Source organism: Malaclemys terrapin, chromosome 11 (assembly GCF_027887155.1).
Source record: "Malaclemys terrapin pileata isolate rMalTer1 chromosome 11, rMalTer1.hap1, whole genome shotgun sequence".
Classification (NCBI taxonomy): Eukaryota; Metazoa; Chordata; order Testudines; family Emydidae; genus Malaclemys; species Malaclemys terrapin.
Window position 1 is genome coordinate 61,729,691 of NC_071515.1, and position 21,734 is coordinate 61,751,424.

Sequence of the window (21,734 nt, forward strand, 5' to 3'; positions counted from 1 at the left end):
ATAGAGAGGGAATGAGAGGAAGCCCATGGTGTGTGCATTGAGGTCCGCCTACACGAACTATGAAGTGTCTAGCATTAAGTAGACTAAGGGTATGTCTTCACTACCTGCCGGATCTAGCGGGGATCGATTTATTGCGTCTAGTCTAGATGCGATAAATTGACCCCCAAGCGCTCTCCTGTCGACTCCTGTACTCCAGTGCCGCGAGAGGCGCAAGCAGAGTTGAGGGGGGAGCGCAGCAGTCGTAAGTTGCTCTAATTACATAGACTTCAGTTACGTTATTCATGTAGCTGTAGTTGCGTACCTTAGATCGATCCTCTCTCTCCCCCCCCCGCCCTCCAACCCCCCCCCCAGTGTAGACTAGGGCTAAGTGGATTAACTAGACAGCTGTGCTTAGACCATTGGTCCACAGGGACGTATGCTTGGGATCAACTGTTCGTAATCTTCCTTTGGGTTACAATTAGGATTCTTTGTCACCTTGACACATTAATCCCAACTATATGTACAAAATGATGGGATTGAAATTAGTTGTTGCCACTCAAGAAAGATCTTGGAGTCATTGCGGATAGTTCTCTGAAAACATTTGCTCAATGTGCAGCGGCAGTCAAAAAAGTTAACAGAATGTTAGGAACCATTAGGAAGGGGATAAATCAGAAGACAGAAAATATCAGAATGCTACTATATTAAATTCATGGTATGCTCACACCTTGAATACTGGTCGCTCCATCTTAAAAATAAAAAAAAATAATAAAAAAATTAGAATTAAAGGTACAGAGAAGGGCAACAAAAATTAAGCCTATGGAATAGCTTTCATATGAGGGGAGGTTAAAAGACTGGGACTTTCCAGCTTGGGAAAGAGACGGCTAAGGGGGTAGATATGCTAGAGGTCTATAAAATCACAAATGATGTTGAGAAAATGAATAAGGAAGTGTTATTTACTCCTTCACATAACACAAGAACAAAGGGTCACCCAATGAGGTTAATAGGCTTAAAACAAAAGGAAAGTACTACTTCACACAATGCACAGTCAACCTGTGGAACTCATCGCCAGGGGATGTTGTGGAGGCCAGAACTATACTTAGGTTCAAAAAAGAACTAGATAAGTTCCTGGGGGAAAATCCTTCAATGGCTGTTAGCCAAGATGGTCGGGGATGCAACCCCATGCTCTGGGTGTCCCTAGCTTCTGACTGCCAGAAGCTGGGAGTGGATGAGAGGGGATGGATCACTCAGTGATTGCCTGTTCTGTTCATTCCGTTTGAAGAACTTGGCCTTGGCCTCTGTTGGAAGACAGGATCCTGGGCTAGATGGACCATTGGTCTGACCCAGTATGATGGTGATTATGTATCATTATTAATTAAGTCATATAATTAACTAAGATGTTAAAACTGACCCATTGCTGCCTCTAGCTAGTTGTAATTCTTTTGATGCTAGCCTTAAGCTTGGAGAATTATAATGCTGGAACTTGCCAATGTTACTTTGCAGTTATTAGGCTTTTCATAGACTTTATTGCTTTTATGTAAAACCACAGTGGACCAACCTGAATGTGAAGTAAGTTGCATGTGGAGTTACTCAATACAATCTTTCTCTGTAACAGTATCTCCTAATTCTATGCTAATCAAAAGGACAGACTTCACTATTTAAATAGGAGTGCCCTTATTAAATTAACAATACAAGGGAATGATGATTTTTTAAAAACATGGGTGCATATGAAGATTAACTTTTAATTCCTATGAGGTTCATGTGTTGGTTTAATTGGAAGAGGAAAGACCCAAGAGTCAGGACTTGTGGGTTCTAGTCCCAGCTCTTCTATTGAGCTCAGTGACTTTCACCTGTCAGTTTCTGCATCTGAATAATGGGGTTTACAGTTCTTACTTAACAAGAGTTTGTCAGGCTTACCTTAAATAATGTTTGTAAAGTGCTTGAAAGCCAGATCTTCATTACAAAGTTTTGCTGGCATAGCTGTGTTGTTTAGTAGTGTGAAAAAACCACATCCCTAACCCACATAGCTATGCCAGCAGCCCCCTCCCACACATGTAGGTGCAGCTTATACAGGCAAAAACAGTTCTTTTGTAGGTATAGCCTATGTCATTCACGGAGATGGTTTAACTATACTAGAAAAATAACTCGTTTTATTGGTGTACACTATCTTCACAAGGGGTTTTTGCCAATATAGTTGTATAGCCTTTGTATTGTAGACTAGCCTTAAGATCCTTGAATGAAGTTGTGATTAATACAAAACAACATTAGTTGTAATAGTTCCACTGTTTAATATTTTCATAGGACAGAAGCATGAAAAAAACCACCCTTCCCAATCCATCACCTTCTATCACCTAGCTAGCAGTGGTACACACTGTGAAAATTTGTCTTAGCTTAACGTTGCATCAGAGGTAAATTGTATAAAATGTCCATATAACTAGATTGGTGAAATTATTATTGTAAAATCTACTATATGAGATAATTATTCAGATAAGTTAATTGTCGTGTTCACCAGTCTCCAGTATCTCTTTCATTATTGTTCATCACCTCAGAGCTTTGATTGCTGATAACACTTATGCTTTAGGTCATATTGTTGAGAAATGTTCAAAATGTTACAAAGCTATATAATATTAATCTTCAGTGAAAGGAAGTTAGGTTGCAGTCTGTGTTGTATAGTTTATGAATCACAAGCACGTTACCTCTTTCAGTAACAAGTCATGCAGTTTAAACAAGTTCAGGCAGTTTTGTTTTTCCTTACCAGCTAATGGACTTTCCTTCAGTTTGTTATTCTGTGGGTTAGAGTTAATCTTCCTACTGTTGCATCAGCTGATGTGTGGCAGATACACCAGTGTATATCTGCTAGTGATGGCAAAATATTAAGATCTTTGATCTAAATAGGAACTCCCTCTTTCCTCCCTCCCTCCCTCTCTCCCTCCTATTAGAGGCTGCGTATGCCCCTCTTCTGCCATACCAGGATCCCCCAGTCTCTCCCATAACCGGGAGTCCTATATGTCCCATTCTTTCCTGTTCCCCTCTTCCACTTCTCCTTCTAGATTTGTTGCTTTTAAAAGTATTCTGGAGTGATAAATTCAAATGGAGGTAATAATTTTACATTATGTAGTTATCCTCCATTTTAAATTTTAGTTTGACAGTTGTTAAAAAGTCAAATTTGAAAATCACACTTGTATGAAAACATTATACCTACTGTTACAAGTAATCCCTAATATTGCAAAAAATGAAAGAAATAAACAAAATATTTTTTGGTCCTTTCCCTATATTAACTTTGTGCATTTGACACCACAGAACAGAAAGCACCTGGTGGCAGCAGGGACAGACAAACCATTTGGGGGAAGAGAGACAGAGAGAGAGGAAGGATGCCCTCCAAAATAAGACCAAAAGAGACAAGGGTCAACCTGCCTCTTCCCCCTTTTCCTCCCTAGAGCTAGGAGTGCAGCAGAACCAGGAGGTGCAAGATCCTGGAGGGAATCCTTTGTTCAACTCACTAGATGCCTCCATAGAGGGCCAGGAGAAAGTAGTGGGGAAAGAAGTGGGACCTGGAGAGCAGTTGTATCTCCCGTCTCAGGAACCAGGAAGCCAGGAGAAAATCTCCACTTCTAGAGAGCTAAAAGGCAGTGGGGTTTCCGCATCCCTGGCATGACTCTCTCTGCAGCAATGGTCGGGCTCAGAAGAACCATGGCAATTCCCTTCCCAGCTTCATCCATAGGGAGTTGGAAAGTAGCATGTTGGAAGGCTAAATGAAAGTTAACAGGGAAGACGCCTCGGCAGTAGCGTGAGGCTAGACGTGTTTGTGAGTTTCAGACCGGCTCTTGCTCCCCTGCTCGAGACAATCATATCAACAAAAACGTAAAGAACGATCTGTGTAAAACATTATAAAAAAGGAATTTAAGAAATGTCTGGGGAGGCAGTTAGAAAATTGAGGGGTTTTTAATTAGGCCGTTTAAAAGAAATCTTTGACTATTTCTTTAATTTTGAACTTTCTATACAACATTAAAATAGGTAGTGCTTTGATGGAAACTTACTAAATGTCTGCTTCACCTGGAATCTCTCAGATCAAGAAATGACTGATTCATTTAAATAAGAAAAGACCTTAATGGTAATCTTTAATTTACACAGAAGATGGTTCAATGAACAGCCAAGAATTCAGACATTAATCACACTCTCTAATTTGTCATTCATGTTAACTGAAACACAACGGTTAGCACTTTGATTTTTCAACTGTAATCAGTTTGAGTTTAAAAATTCAGATTCTGTATAATTCCAGTCTTGACTGGAATCCACATTGTATGTATTGAAGCCTTCAGTTAAAACCATGAATGTGAATGCTTATGGTAACATAAAAGCTAGGCCTCTATGTTCATTAAAATAAACTTGCTTGTGTCTGCTGTCCATTGAGATGCCCACATATACCTGGCTCTAATAGCAAGGGTGTTTTGTGCTTTGTAAAGCAATATTTCAAAAAGGGAAGAGTAGAAATACAAGGACCAGGGATTCTTTAGTTCTCTTTAATGACTTCTCCATATCCACATTCTCTGCTTGTGTTGCTGAAGCAAACTTGTGACTTCATCTCAGTTTCCTCCATTTAAATAACTCCAACACAGAAGTATTTTTCTTGGGCAAGAGGAGATGCCTAATATAACTCCATAACCCTCCCACATCTCTACTCAGACCATCCATTTGCCTCCATTATATATCTATAAATTTGCTCATTTCTCCCTCCCTTCTACTATCTGGGCAAATTTTCAGGTCTATCATCACATCTACAGCTTTTTCTGTGGGTAGACCTTCTGAATCCTCATTTGTGGCTTCATCTCTTTCCTTTCAGTTTGACTGTGCTGTAGCATTCTCCTCAAATCATAGCTTGTAAAACCCTAGCGTGTCCAGAATGTTACTGCCTCCCTTCTCCCATGTAGAAAGAAAAATTACTCTCTCAGCCTGTAAAAACACCATTGGCTTTCCATTCATTTAAGTATCCCATTTAAGATTGCTCTCCTGGTCTGTGTAATCTCCAAAGACTTTCTTCAGCATATCTCACCCTGCTCCTCATTCTTTGTTTCCTCCCTGCTCCTTCTGTTCATCTAGCATTGACTTCTGTTCTTCTACATACTTTTGCGCCTGGGTGGAAAAGCCTTTTCTCTTTTGCTGCTCCTGTTCTTTACAACAGTCTTTCTGAATCTCTTCGTGGATGGTTCATCTCATGTAAAATCTTATTTGAATATGTAATTTCTTTGTGTATTCTTAATTTCTCTTCTGCTCTGCAGCTAGGCTTCAGTTTTAGTTATTAAAAAAAAATTATAGGGTGGAATATTTAGAAAAGCTCAGCATTGGTCTTGATTTGCTTTTTACATCCATTGCTGCCACAAATAGCTGAAGAACTGGATGGACCAGACAAAACCTTCAGTAGTCTATATAAAATGACTAAGAAATGGCCATGAGTACGGCTACCATGTGCTGTGGATTTATTTTCTATATGGCTTAATGCTGCTTTTTAGTTGTTGGTAGTGTCGTTTTTTTTTTAAAGACACATGAAAAGGGAAACAAGCCTTTTTGCTGTCTCCTGTCCTATATCACTGACTTAAAAAAACTGATAACTAGCAGAGAACATTAAGAAATATTTTGTTTGTTTATTGTGTGGAGTAGAGTTTGGCAGGTATAAGGGGAGGGCATGTATTTTTCAAGGTTGAGTTGTTTTAACTGGTAATTGTCAGGTTCTTTTAGATGGCAGAGAACCTGTTTTCCACCTTACCCATTTTATATTATTTGGTGTGTAGAGTAGAATTAGTTATCCTTTTGGATATGGTTTATTAAATATTGTAAGTATACTTGTCCATAGTATGACAACACTAAAAAATAAAGATGAAGAATCTGAACTTCAGAAAACTATCTGGAAACTCTGTGTATATACCTCTACCCCGGTGTAACGCGACCCGATATAACACGAATTCGGATATAACGCGGTAAAGCAGCGTTGTGGGGTGGGGGGGCTGCGTGCACTGCGGATCAAAGCCAGTTCGATATAACGCGGTTTCACGTATAACGCGGTAAGATTTTTTGGCTCCCGAGGACTGTGTTATATCGGGGTAGAGGTGTATTTTCCTAGTTCTGAATCCTCTCTTTTGGTAGACTTCTTAGAAGTTAACTGGGTAATATAAAATTTAGCTACATCTCTTCTGAAGCAAACGGAACCATCTGTGACGTTGCACTCTATATGCTTTTATGAAAATATGCTAATGAGTTTGAATATAATGTAACTGCAATATGCTTCATGCAAAAGATCTCTTGTAAGGTATTACAAAGCTTATAATCTACTGAGTGTGGTCATCCTATTTGTTTAAATGTATCCTCTCGTATCTGAAACGAGAAATATGAAATATAACTCTGGGGGCCTATTGTAATTTTCAAAGTGTGGGCCATTAATGGTGGTTTGGAATCTTGATGACTCCCATTAACCAGTACAATTGTCTATAGATGGCTCTGTTTTACTGGTAAGTCTTCCTGTATTCATGTGTGCTGGCAAGTGGGTAATGAAGTCTTGCAGTGACATGTGATCATGTCACCTGAACTGGAATCCATCTTTAACCTAGTGCTTTTCCATTGAGAAGGAGGGGGTGGGAACCCAGAGGGACAAAGGATTCCCGCCTTATGCAAAAGATATATCAATGGGTGGAAGAGAACAAAAGGGGGCAGCCATCATGAGGAATTCCCTAGCTACCACCTGAGCTGGGACAAGGGCTGTACCAGGGGAAAGGACTGTGCCCAGACTAGGAAGGCATCCAGTCTGTGAAAGAAACTTATTGAAACATCTCTGAGGGTGAGATCTTATCTGTATTCAGTTTTATTACTGTATTAGACTTAGATTTACGTGTTTTATTTTATTTTACTTGATAATTCATTTTGTTCTGTCTGTCACTACTTGGAACCACTTGAATCCTACTTCCTGTATTTAATAAAATCACTTTTTACTGATTAATTAACCCAGAGTATGTATTAATACCTGGGGGCGGGGGACGGGGAACAGCTGTCCATATCTCTCTATCAGTGTTATAGAGGGCGAACAAATTAAGCTTTATACAGGGAAAAACTGATTTATTTGGGGTTTAGACTCCATTGGGAGTTGGGCATCTGAGTGTTAAAGACAGGAACACTTCTGTAAGTTGCTTTCAGTTAAGTCTGCAGCTTTGGGGCACGTGGTTCAGACCCTGGGTTTGTGTTGGAGCAGACTGGCGTGTCTGGCTCAACAAGACAGGGTGCTGGAGTCCTAAGGTGGCAGGGAAAACAGGGACAGAAGTAGTCTTGGCACATCAGTTGGCAGTTCCCAAAGGGGTTTCTGTGATCCAACCCGTCACACCATCAACTTATATTGATCCAGAAACTTATGGTTAGATTTAAGTTATATTGCTGATGAGAACCAGCACTGAACAGAATAAAAACAGACCCTTTGGCCTACACCTTAGGAAAAAAGTGAACTGGCAATTTGAGATTATTCTTCCAATTAAATGGCAGAGAAATTAATATAGACCAATAGGATCTAAACTACCTTTCTCTCTGAGACAAGTTTATTTAATCTAGGATAGGCATTGGAAGGAAAGAAAGAGTATTTTTTTTTTCTTGGCGCAGGCATTACAGTAGTAAAAATAGACAAATGCAAACAATTTAAGTGAAGGTGTGCATCTTTGGATTTAAATAAGCATTTAACACAGCTCACCTGTACCTGAAAATAGGTCAGTTATAGCACAAGAATATGTTATCTATCATCTATAACAGAGGGAAGCTGATCACAGACGCAACAAAAGGCAGGCCAAGAAGTCTAGATGAAGAATGCACTTAGTGGCCTTGGCAAACTATCTTCTTTTCTGTCCCTTTTGAGTACCTCAACTTTTTGACTCTGAAGGCTAGTATCTGCCTCCCTATCTGTGTGTAAGTTTAATTTTTTTTACCAAAAGCAAATGCACACAACTATAATATTAACATGGATTTGTATCTTAAGTTATAGCTTAAATGAGTTTCCTGTTTGAGCTCACCAGAAAAACACAAACAAACCTGCAGGTGATTGATTTAGTTCTCACCTTAGTGTTTCTGTAATTTGGGGGACCACTATTTTAGACCCCACAGCCTGCAAAAAGTGCACGCTACTTTGAAATCTGTTCCTAAAAGATGTTTGACTCTGGAATCTGTTACTACCTCATTTCAGTTGCAAGTACACAGAGCAACCCTTTTCTTTTTTGTTGAAGAAAGAAAGAAAGAAAAAGCAATTCACAGACAGAAGTAGTAGTAATCAAATCTGAAATGTTGAAGAAATGTATTTATTACCCCTTTTCTCCCCAACCCTCTACCCCAATGTTAATTTCTTGCAGCTGGGAAATTTTCTTTTAGCAAAGACCTCTTGCTAGCTCAATACTTGTATACAAACAAACAATGACTTTACCTAAAATGCTCTAGTCTGTTATATTGTTCCAGCATTATGTACAAAATGTAGTTTTCTTGGTGGGTGATATCCAAATTAGTACTTAAAAGTGTGATGAAATTATTAAACTGGCTATCTCTATTGGCAGCATCAACAAAGAGAGCATTGTGGATGTTGAAGGCGTTGTGAGGAAAGTGCATCAGAAAATTGGAGGCTGTACTCAGCAAGATGTTGAGCTGCACGTTCAAAGGGTAACATGTTTTTAAGCAAATAGTGCACCTGGGTAATTATTTCTGACACCTTTTTAATACAAATTTATCAAAAATGTCAAATTTATGTTTTCAGTAAAAGTTCATAAGATTTGTAGACTGGTCTTACAGTAAACTGCATTAAAACAAACCTAAATGCTTAATACAGTAAACAAGAAGCACTTTTGTGGTTTTTGTTTGTTTTTTTTTTTACACACGCACTCATGCAATTTTAGGAATTTGTGGTTTCCATCTACTCTTTTTTTTTTTTTTTAAAGTCCTCATTTGGAATCATATTTTGAAGATTATAGTTAGAACAGTTGGGCTAGGATTGGCTTTTAATTCCAGTTCTGATTCTTGTCAATAGCAAATTCTGTCCATACAGATCTGCCTCTTTCTTTGTAAGCATAAGGCAGGAATTTTTTTAGATGTTTGTTTTAATACAGAAAAATGCATATGTTTTCACTATGATGCACAGGAGCTATGCATCATACATGTCCCCTCTAAAGTTCTGTGAAATACATTTAAGAGAGTACCTAAATTCCCCATAATTTGCATATTGAGGCTGGGGAAGTGCAGTTTGATAGAATTGGTATTTAATATTTATATGGCACCTTTCACCAAAAGGACACTTAAGCACTTCACAAACTACACCCCTAGGATGACTGCATTTTAGTAGTTTGTATGGGTAGAGTTCAGCAGCCAGTCAATGTATACTACATTACACAGGTGCAGTGGGGAGGTATATTTTAGCCAAGAATATTGAGGAAAGCCCCTAGACTTACTAAAAGTTCCATGAAATTTGTTTTAATAATCATGCAAATCAGGCAGGCTCTGGGTTCTTATGAAAGTGTCCATACATGCCTTACCGTACATTTAGAGGATAAGCTAAGGGACTGTCTTAATCTGTGTTTGTGCAGTGTCTAGTCCAATAGGCTCCTAATCAGGGCCTCTAGCCACTACCATATTGCCAATATAATAATACTTTAATAAGTATCCACTTACTAATCTTCCTCAGAAGGGAAAAGGACTGATGTGATCTCTCAGGTTCCAAAAGCCCAGTTATGAATCATTAGGCTGGCACCTTCAGGCTATCTCTCCTTGAAGTGCTTATTCCAAAAAAGATATAAAATTCATTGTTTCCTGTTTTTTTGGAGGAAAGAAATGATACTATGTGTTCCCAGTACAGCCATGAGAATAAAGTCAAATAAACATCTCCCTCTTTTGACTTTTTGAGTAAATTCGCACGCTTCCAGTTAACGATTTATGCAAACACTGTTTCATGTTTATGCCAGAAATACCTTTTTGTAAATCACCCTTTTGTTTTGAGCTGGGTTTTATGCTATTTCTGTTACTGTCTCACTTTCAGATCTATGTGATCAGTTTGGCTGAGCCCCGACTGCCTTTGCAGCTGGATGATGCCGTTCGAGCTGAGGTGGAAGGAGAGGAGGTGAAAACTTTTGTCCCTAACACACCTGTGAATTTTCATTGTATTTGTAGTTGAGCAAAAACATGAAAACACTTCTTAATGCAGTGATTTTTGCTTTTTGGCTTTTATTTAACTTCCTTTACATCCAGATTGTGTGTTCCCTGAAACCTTCTCATCTATGTGATACTTGCTGTGGTACAGTGGGTAGTCAGAGCTGCATAATTTGCAGATACTGTTCTGTTCTACCAATTAGTGTTACAGGACCTCATTCTGAAACAAGTACTTGTGCATGTTTCAGGCTTTTGGCAGTCCTCGAGGCTAGTTTATGCGTTGTATCCATTGTGAAAGGCCACATCTTGAACACTCGTGATCACACTGGGGGAACAAAGAACTGGTCATAGATTGCAAGGCCAGAAGGGAATATTGTGATCATCTAATCTCACCTCCTGTATAACACAGGCCATGGAAGTTCCCCAAAATAATTGCTTTTGAACTAGAACATATGATTTAAAAAAAAAAAAAAAATCTTGATTAAAAAATTGCCAGAGATAGAGAATCTACCACAATTCTTGTTTGAATTGTTCTACTAAGCCCCTCAAAATAGTATTAGAAGTCCTCCCACTGGATTTGCAAATACTGCAAACGCTTTATAACCAAAGTGTGTTTCACTCTATGGAATGTATTTCTTTGTGTGTATATGTTTTCATTACATACTTTTTGTACAACTGTTTAGGAAGGAAGAGCTAGTGTAAACCAAGATACACGGCTGGACAACCGAGTAATTGATCTGAGGGTAAGGAACTGGTTATGTTACATAGTTAAGTGCAGCAAATTAGAGCTTAAATATCCATGAGAACCCCAGGATTTAAGTTAATTGTTTTGAGCTCATGTTAACTGATCATTATAAATAACATTGGGGAAAATCTATTGCACTAGTAGTAATTGTGCTAAACATATGCACTTGAATTGAAATCCTACCAAGATTTCAGTGTTTCATGATATAAAGGTACATGGATTTTAAACCGTGTCCATGTCCTCTTAGATGTCTGATTGACATTGAATTCCAAGGATTCAGGTAAGAAAGTACTCTATGAATACAGGAGAGATACTGGATGACAAAATAAGGACTCGAAAGCATTTTGGGATGTAAGTCAGAGATGTATGTGGCTCAGTGAGCTCATTTTAATTTGAGTTTTTGGTCAAGATTTGAATTCAAGCTCCCAGATATGAAAGGTTAGATCCACTGTGGAACTAATCCTCAATTGTATATGTCTGAAAAGCATGGGCAGCCATAGTGGGAATAGAAGAATCACAAACCTCTAAGAATTATACTGTATATTCATCAGTGGTCCTTCAAAGCAATTGTCATTCCTGTTTGTAACATCATTTAAATGACCAGGATCCCATGTAAAAATTTCTAAGAAATCTTTAAATTCAAACAGAACTCAAATGCAGAGTTTTGCTCTAAAGAGCAGATGACTTTTGTTTACAAACAATTCAAGAAAAAAATGATGGTAGTTATTTAGATTATAGTCTTTGGGACAAACACCAGGAAAGGGGAAAAACAATAACAGAAAATGTGGAAATGGCAGAGGTGCTTAATGACCTTTTTGTTTTGGTTTTCACCAAGAAGGTTTGTGGTGATTGGACGTCTAACATAGTGAATGCCAGTGAAAATGAGGTTGGATCAGAAGAGGCTAAAATAGGGAAAGAACAAGTTAAAAATTATGTAGACAAATTAGATGTCTTCATGCAGGGCTTGATGAAATGCATCCTAGATACTCAAGGAGCTGACTGAGGAGAAATCTGAGCCATCAGGAATTATCTTCGAAAAATCATGGAAGATCGGAGACATTCCAGAAGACTGGAAAAGGGCAAATCTATAAAAAGGGAAATAAGGACAGTCCAGGGAATTACAGACAGTCAACTTAACTTCTGTACCCGGAAAGATAATGGAGCAAATAATTAAGCAATCAATTGGCAAACATCTAGAAGATAATAAAGTGATAAGTAGGGCTGTCAAGCAATCAAAAATATTAATCGTGATTAATCATGTGATTTTAAAAAATTAATCGCACTGTTAATAATTGAATACCATTTATTTAAATATTTTTTATTTTGTACATTTTCAAATATATTGATTTCAGTTACAACACAGAATACAAAGTGTACAGTGCTCACTATATTTATTTTGATTACAAGTGTATGCACTGTAAAAAGACAAGAAATAATATTTTTCAATTTACCAAAGAAAAGTACTGTAATGCAATCTCTTTATCATGAAAGTTGAATTTACAAATATAGAATTATGTACAAAAAAACTGCATTCAAAAATAAAACAATGTAAAATTTTAGAGCTTGCGAGTCCACTCAGTCCTACTTCTTGTTCAGCCAGTCGCTCAGACAAACAAGTTTGTTTACATTTGCAGGAGATAATGCTGACCATTTCTTGTTTACAATATCACCTGAAAGTGAGAACAGGCATTCTCATGGCACTGTTGTAGCAGGCGTCGCAAGATATTTACATGCCAGATGCGCTAAAGATTCATATGTCCCTTCATGCTTCAACCACCATTCCAGGGGACATGCGTCCATGCTGATGACGGGTTCTGCTTGATAACCATCCAAAACAGTGCGGACTGACGCATGTTCATTTTCATTATCTGAGTCGTATTCCACTAGCAGAAGGCTGATTTTCTCTTTTGGTAGTTCGGGTTCTGTAGTTTCCGCATCGGAGTGTTGCTCTTTTTGACTTCTGAAAGCATGCTCTACACCTGTCCCGATCAGATTTTGGAAGGCACTTCGGATTCTTAAATCTTGGGTCAAGTGCTTTAGCTGTCTTTAGAAATCTCACATTGGTATATTCTTTGCTTTTTGTCAAATCTGCAGTGAATGTGTTCTTAAAATGAACAACATGTGCTGGGTCATCATCCCAGACTGCCATAACATGAAATATATGGCAGAATGCAGGTAAAACAGAGCAGGGGACATACAATTCTCCCCCAAAGAGTTCAGTCACAAATTCAATTAACACTTTTTTTTAAACGAGCGTCATCAGCATGGAAGCATGTCCTCTGGAATGGTGGTTGAAGTATGAAGGGGCATACTAATGTTTAGCATATCTGGCATGTAAATACTTTGCAGTGCTGACTACAAAAGTGCCAGGCAAATGTCTGTTCTCACTTTCTGGTGACATTGTAAACAAGAAGAGGACAGCATTATCTCCTGTAAATGTAAACAAACTTGTTTGTCTTAGCGATTGGCTGAACAAGAAGTAGGACTGAGTGGACTTGTAGGCTCTGAAGTTTTACATTGTTTTGTTTTTTGGTGCAGTTATGTAACCAAAAAAAAATTGAGATTAAAGTTTAAGGGATGATGAAGCAGTCTTTGATTGATCCACAAAGCAGCAGTGGCAATGGTCTTAATGAGAGCTGTTTCCTAACCAGAGGAAAAACTATTAACTTATTTTTCAGTTTTGGGAGTGTGGGAGGGATCTTTATTTACATGTATACAGATAAATAATAATAAAGCAGGAATTAGATATTGTACCGGCCCTTCCTGAAAATCACAAAATGGTGAGCAATAATAGTTTGGAGGTGAATATTTAGGATCTGGAAAATGGCCATGTACAGATAGGATATTAATGAAATATCAAGATGACTAAATAGGGAAAACTCAAAGAATGTAAAAAAAAAAAAATAGCATTCCTTTCAAATATAGTGTTTTGAACCCAAGAAGCTTAATAAGACCTCAATTTTGAAATATGAGACGGAAGCCTTGAATATGGCACATAATTTGATGAATAATTTAGGTACTATAATACATGTCTCACATGCAGCATTATATTAGGTAGCAATGCTATCCTAAGGACACTGTTTGTCCGCTTTTCCCACAACATTGCCTGTGCTTTCTTCCCACACATAAAACACCTTTCCCAAGCTAATCTACAGAGCCGCTGTCCTCTGACAATTCAGATTCCTCCTAAATACCTACTACTACTATGTCAGCTTTAAGAAATTGACTGGCTAAACCACCTACCTGTTTTATTAACCTCTTTTTAACAAAACCAAACACAGCCACCCTTCTGCTGCACATCATGCATTTGCCTTTACTAAGTAACAGTGTGATCTATTGATATGGCCCTGTTCTTCCTTCACTGCTCCTCCTTTTTATTTTCCCAGATTCCCCACTGAAATTCTATTTGTGTGAACTCCTCAGGGTAAGGATAGTGTCTTTTTATCTGTGTTGGGAGATGTGCAGCACCCTCTTTGGAGCTGCTAATGTAATAAGTAATAATGACACAGGTTCTCAATAAACAAATGTGAGAGAATGGAAAGCCAACAATCAGTGGTCATTCATTTCATTGAAAAGTGCTGGTATCAAGTTAATTCGAGATTTCTATGAACACCGGATCTCCTCTTTTTAGCAACTAAGATTAATTTGGATTATTATCACAGAAGTTTTTATTTGCAGCAAGATTAATTACTGTAGGATACTGAGCACCTTCCACTCTCTCTCTCTTCTCTGGAGGTACTCAGCAGCATCTCATTGAACTAGTCCCTTCATCAGTTCATATTTTAATAAAGCATTTGGTAGGGTCTCAAAATCTTACTCAGAAAACTAGGTTGCTTGTGAACTTATGCTGTCATGTGAACGTTGATTGAAAGACCATAAAAAAAAAAAAAAAAAAAGGTAGTGGTAAAGGCAGTGTGTGAAATTGCAAGCAGAAGTCTGGTGGAGTACTGTGAAGTCCATTTTTATTTAAAATCTTTGATGATCTGGCAGAGGGGCGAAGCAGCATGCTAATGAAATCCACTAGAGATACTGGAAATGGCTGTGAACTCCGAGGAGGACAGAGAAATAATATGGAGGGACCTAAAGTTAGAAATATTGGCAGGAAATAACAAATTGAGATTAGACTTGGCCATAATGCAAGCTAATGCATCTGAGGAGAAAAAACTTGTAGCAGACTTACACAGTGAGAGAGAAACCAGGAAAGCTGTAATGCCAAAACAAACATAAGGGACAGAGACGAAAGAGATGAGGTGAGGCTAAGATAGTGTGGAGTAACTGTGATCTCACTTGTCTCTAGTTTAGAGGCCTGTTAAATTCTTCAAAACTCTAGGGGAAATTCTAGGGAAGATCCTACCAACCTGTCACCTTAGACAGTTTTCTTGTCTTAATGTCCATTATATGCAACTAGTGATCTTCAGGAGGATGGACTCTCCTGCGTCTCTTTCCACCTCAGATGTCTTCACTATTGTCAATTCCCCAAATGCCACAAAAATTCTTGGTCCCCCAATTTCCATTTGACTGCTTCCCAAATCCCACCTCTGTCTTTAACAGAAGCCATGTTTTTCCCTTTCCCCTGCTAGTTAAGAAGAATTGGTGGTGATGTAAAGGGAGAGATGGTGTTGGTGCATATTAAATGCATGTCTCAAGAGTGTCGCTCAGAAGAGTAGCTGAAATCTAGTAAGATTGTTTAATTTCTTAGTGAATTCTCACAAGGGTCAAAGGTTAAAGTTTGATCTCTTCTCCACCGACACCCCTTCCTATAGTCAGCAACCCGGCCCCAACTTCCAGTTGACTGAAGTTAGGTGCTTATTTGGCCTTCTTTCACCTAACACTTGGGCAGTTTCTTTCTACTCTTGTCACCTTTCTGACTGTCCCTGAGTAGTTGTACAAAATGGCAACTGAACAAAAACACTGAGTCATGCTCATGTCTATTCATAAGCTGGCTTTCAGTGTTCTGCAGGAGCTTCACTTTACACTAGAGGACACCAGACTGGCTATGCATGAACCTGACCCTGAATTTTTATTCCAAAACACACACACAGACAGTGGAAGAGAGAGTTTCCCACACTCTGGTGACTTTTTGTCTATCAGTGTGTGTTTATGTATGGGGATATGATTTTATGTAGAGGAATCCCATCACAGAGCAGGGAGACCAATAGGCCTTGTCTGTACTAAGCAGCTTACCCTAAAACATTTTATCATTGCTCTCAATGGTTTGGTTTCTCTGGTGGTAGCAGTACTGGGAGTGCTAGAATAGACAGGACTCCAGGCAGCCACCAGTGTTTCAAGAGCTCCGTTCATGTAGATATGGTCTGAGTAGGGTTTAGATGGCAAGGTGCTTAAAATGCTAGGAGTCAGCTAAAGCCCTTTCTGCACTAGCTGTCCCACTGTTGCTCCTATTGATGAATCTGAACCATTGATAGCAATGACAGGAAATGTATCTTCATTAGGATTATTTTGCTAACAGTCATAATCCCACCGCATGAGGGTGTGGTGAGATCACACCAAGAATACAGTATTTAGTTCTGGGTACCTCATTATTAGAAAAATGTAGAGGAATGGGATAATTCAGAGATGAGCAACAAAAATCATTAGGGAACTGGAGTTGTTGGTTTATTAGGAAAGACTGAAAGAACTAAATACATACAACTTGGCTAGACCACAACTAAATAGTCCTTACAACAGGTCTAAAACTGTGTTTGCTGACCATGTAACTACGTTTATTTTATATTAGCTCAGGTGACCTCATTTTAAACACTATTTAACCAGCCAGTATGGCTGGAGCCAAATGACACTTAAACATAGTCTAGAACATGGGTTGGTAACCTTTGGCACGTGGTTCGTAAGGTGACCAGACATCCTGATACAATCGGGACTGTCTCGATATTTAGTTCTTTATCCCGCGTCCCGACTGCTGTACGGTCAGGACACCATTTGTCCCGATATTTTGCCCCGGCCCCTTTTTTTTTTTTTTTTTTTGCTTTGGCGGCGGCCCCAATATTTTGTTCTTGTCATCTGGTCACACTAGCTGGTGGGCCGGGACGGTTTGTTTACCTGCAGCGTCTGCAGGTCCGGCCGATCACAGCTCCCACTGGCCACGGTTCGCCGTTCCAGGCCAATGGGGGCTACAGGAAGCAGCGTAGGCTGGGCCACCTCTTCCTGCAGCCCCCATTGGCCTGGAACGGCAAACCGCGGCCAGTGGGAGCTGCGATTGGCCGAACCTCCAGACTCTGCAGGTAAACAAACCGTCCTGGCCCGCCAGTGGCTTTCCCTGATGGGGCACATGCCAAAGGTTGCCGATCCCTGGTCTAGAAACTATGTTCTAGATTAGGGAAATGTGGTTTCCAAACTCAGTTTGGCCTCATCCACAATGGTATGCTAAAACAGATTAGTCTGAACTTATTCTGAACTGTGTTTAGAACCACATATTAACCCCAAAGTAGATATGGTCAGTGGGAAAGTAGGGCAGAAATGTATATATTTTGAAGAATACGAAACTCAAGGAGAGAGACATGGTATGATATAAGAGGCATAATTAGGAATAATGAGAGAGAATTACAGAAGAGAAATTTTAAGATAAATGTTGTGAGAAAAATATCTTGACGGTCATATCGTAGTAAGGAATAGTCTCCTAAATTAAATGGCAAAAAAACATTCCTAGATGCAATTGAAAATACACTGGGCAGTAGAAAACATTGTATAGAACAATTGTGCACTGGATAAATAGACTAAGATTACCACCTAGACCTTTTACATTTCAAATGATTGTTTGTTTTACATTTATGGAAGTCTAGGGATGAACATTTGGTTTTTAAGATTCTTTTAAAGAGTGGATGGGGATGAAACATCTGATACGTAAGCAAAATGAATAGAAGTTCAGCCCAGGCTACTTAGGGAACAAAGATATGAGTGTGGGGGAAATTACTTTGGAGGATTAAGCGACTGTATCATCTAAGTAGGATTCTGCTAGGCCTTAATCTCAGATATGATCTAGTGACTATGAGAAAAATCTACAGCTGTGGAGGGGGGGATATCTTCAGGCCCAGGACTCTTTATAACCACTGCCTCTGCTCCTCCTCCTTTGGCTTCCCTTCATTCATGGGTCACACGTAATAAGAGAAAACTCAATGAATCTGATGCTGACAATATCTCTTCTCTATGTTCAGCAAAAAGGAAGTTTAGGTTAACCAGGAGGTCAGGGTCTTTCTATTTAAAAAACAAAAGCCCTATGTGGCAGTTTCATACTTAAACCATTTGTCTAGTTCAGGAACAGAGGTTTGAAAGATTAGACAGCACAATTAAAAAAAAAAAAAAAGTTGAGTTCCTTTCTGCTACCTCTGGTGGTCTGTCTGACATTCTGCACTCAGCATGCACATTATCCCATAAAGCACTGTCTCTTACAAATTAACAGGAAGTGCTGTGTAGGGCAAAATGGACTCTGCAACAGGACAGGTAGCAAAGGACCTTGATAACAGTAAACTTAGATACTATTTTTAAATTATGATCCTTGGCTTTCTGTAAATGTCAGCATTGCCACTTTTGTCATTTTAAAATTGTGGTGTGTATCAGAGAAGAAAATCATTTAAAAGCTTCAGGTTCTGGCATTGCTTTCTAAAATATCCACTTTCATAGACAGCCATGAGCTGCTCTGAGCACTATAAATAAAATTCATTTGAGAGGCTAGTAGGAGGTGAATTGAGAAACAATATATCCCAGGTTGGACTGATACAAAAGGTATCAATTTTGTGTTACCATTATAGGATTCAAAATATTGAATCAACATTTGGTTCACTACTCCTGCCTTTTCATCCCACTACCTCTCTTGTATGCTTGCACTTAAATGTGCTATTCAGAGACATATGTGCCTTTTTGTTTTCATAAATATGATGGCCAAAACTGTTAAAACAAAAGGCCCATTGACAGAATATACCCCTATGTTCAGAAACTACACACTATTGTAATAATATGTACAAGATATGCTTTGTGAGGTATCATTTAAAAATTCATAAATTGTTGATCAATAATATCATGCCAAAATGTACATAGCAACATTGTATGTAAAGTTATGAACATATTTCCCAGATAAGTCTGCGGAGTGGCTAAATCAATTTCTCAGAGACAAAGCGCAAGCTGACACCTCAGCCAGGTGTCAACAAGGCTGATAGACCATTACCTGCTAAGTGGCCATTCTTTGGCAAGGAAGGGAGCAGGGACAAAAATCTACCTCTAGGCTCTTAGCAAAGAAATAGCGTGGTTTTCCTTTCTTTACTAGATTGCCTGTCGCCTTGCTTCCAGCTGAAAATGCTTTTCAAAGTGGGGGACAGAGTTATAAAAAGAAAGGGCAGACACGCTAAGACACCTTTTCTCTCTCTGGCACTGCACCAGAGTAGACAAAGGAAAATAGCTGTTGGACTCGGAGTGGGAGTGTGGGGTCCTGACCTGAAAGCTTGGTCAGTAATCTGCTGGAGCATGTGGTGAGGAAGTTTGCTTTGCAACTAAGAGTTTGTTAAGGAGATAGTAATAAGCGTTTTATTTCTTATAACCATTTCCGAATTTTATGCCTCATTACTTATACTCAAAATCTTTCTCTTTGTAGTTAATAAACTTGTACTGTTTTATCTAATCCGGTGTATTTAAGTTGAACTTTCTGGGTAACTATTTAAGATAATAAGATGACATATTATTCCCTCAAAGAATAATGAACTAAATATATTTGTATGGTCCCAGAGTGGGCTGGGCAGTACAGGACATATGTTTCTGGGCAAAGATCCAGGACCGGGGGTGTGTTGGGGTCACCCTGCAGAATAATCAAGGCTGGTGAGAGCCAGGGTATAGCTGGCAGGCTCCAGTTACATGTAGACACTCAGGACATGGTTTGTATGCTGGAAGGCTGTTTGTGAGCAGCCCAGGTAGGAACTACTTAAGCAAGGCATTAGGCAGCCATGGTTTCAGGGCAGGAATAAGAGCCCCCCACTAGTCTGAATTGAGCCCCTGTATTTCACAGCAGTATGTCAAGCACGGTTAAATAAAAAGAGGAGTATAAATGGATGAAAGATAGATTCAGAGTTTTGCTTCCTGGAGTGTGTCTGTCTGGGGAATGGAAAATCAAATCAGGTTCACCATAGTTTAATGATGGACTAAATTCTGGAGTCCTTACTCAGGCAAAACTCCCATTAACTTCAACAGGAGTCTTGCCTGAACAAAACATTTGTCTCAAATCACGCAGAGCATTTAGCTTCTGCATTTAGGTCTGATCACACACATCCAATGTGCCCGTGCAGAACTGCATTAAGTCTGCTCCACAGAACCAATTACATTTTAGTGTTGTTTTTTTTTTTTTTTTTTTTTTTTTCTCAGAGAAATGTACAGACATTAAGCCTGGAACCTGTAGTAAGATGTAAACATTAGAACAAATTATATGACAGTCCAAGTGTGCACTGATCTAAATACGGTTCATTCAAAATATTCAATGGCTTCAAGCCTGACTTCAGTATATGATGCATTCAATTTCCTCATTGCAGAAAGTAGCTGTAAGTTTTCATGAAAGTGACTCTTAAACAGGAATGAGGAAGGAGATGTGTATTTTCTTTTATCCTAATGGAGATTATTGGGAGGGAAAGTGTAATATGGTCTCTGGCATTTTGAAAACAAAGTTCAAACTCACATTTTATTATTACTACTATAAAATAACACTAACATTTGAATAAAACAGTTTTTCAGACCTTTTTTGGAGACTGAGACCAGATGCATTTTTAAAAGCACATTTTATTGCCTGTCAAGAACTTTAAATTGCAAACTTTATCTAGATGTTGAGAATGAGGAATTGCATTATTTCTCCCTTTTTAATTTTGCTGTTTAGTGATTCTTGTAATAGTTAGAAGTCAGTCAGTTATAGCTCGCAGAAAGCAGCAGTAAATGCTTCAGAATTCCTTTTATGAATTGTTTTCTGCTTCTCTGTATATTTAAATGGGTATAGGTTGTAAAAAGCAAGATATAAAAATTGAACTTTTTTTAAAGTAATGAATAGTTTGGATTTGTCAAAATTCCTAATACATATATCAAGCAAAGGCCATTTCTGGTGTGGTGTTGCCGATTTTAAATGTATGGAGTACTACTTTTAAGTAACTGGTAGTTCTGACTACTTCACTAGTAATACAAAGAAACTGTTTTTTACCCGGATGAAAATATTTTTTCACACGTTAGAGTGACAAATGCTTTAAACTAATAATTCTGAGCCTGCAATAGGCACTGACTTTTCATTCACTGCAGAATAAATATAAAGAATGCTTACTCCTTTTGCACACCATTAAAAAAAGTAAATAGTTTGGTTGGGCATAAACACCTCTTCAGCAATTGTTGGGATTCCCGCAGCTCCTCACCACCGGGGATGGGGCTGGGGGACCCTGCAACTCCCTGCCACCATGGGGGTCAGGGGGACCCCGGAGCTCTGCGCCCCCATGGGTGGTGGGGGCATTGGAGTTTTTAGCTACCCCACAGCTGCCCAGCCCCTTCCCATTTTATCATGGATATTGTTAGTAAAAGTCAGGGACAGGGCACAGGCTTCTGTGAATTTTTCTTTATTGCCTGTGACCTGTCCGTGACTTTTACTAACAATATCCATGACAAAATCTTAGCTTTACTCATAGTTCCTGGCTCTGCACCTCTGAGCTCAAATTGCAACTCTCTTATAACTCAGTCCTGCAAGGTGCTAAGTTCCATTGGAACAATTTTTCTCTGTCTAGGTATTTTGTATGGCTACAGTCACTCTATTATAGACAGCACCTTTTGACTGAAATGTGCTCCCTATATATTTACAAGCTTAATTATATCTTTAAAATGTATCTTATTTTTAATTCTACTTTGTATT

At 38.8% G+C, this 21,734-nt stretch overlaps 1 protein-coding gene across 1 annotated transcript in view; it reads left to right on the top strand.

The window, feature by feature from the left end:
• DARS1 (aspartyl-tRNA synthetase 1) overlaps positions 1 to 21,734 on the top strand; it is a 68,582-nt gene that overhangs the window by 27,947 nt on the left and 18,901 nt on the right. Inside the window, exons 5-7 of the mRNA XM_054044132.1 lie at positions 8,544 to 8,646; positions 10,013 to 10,093; positions 10,806 to 10,865. Of these exons, the coding sequence (XP_053900107.1) occupies positions 8,544 to 8,646; positions 10,013 to 10,093; positions 10,806 to 10,865 (244 nt within the window). The remainder of the gene's footprint in view (positions 1 to 8,543; positions 8,647 to 10,012; positions 10,094 to 10,805; positions 10,866 to 21,734) is intronic.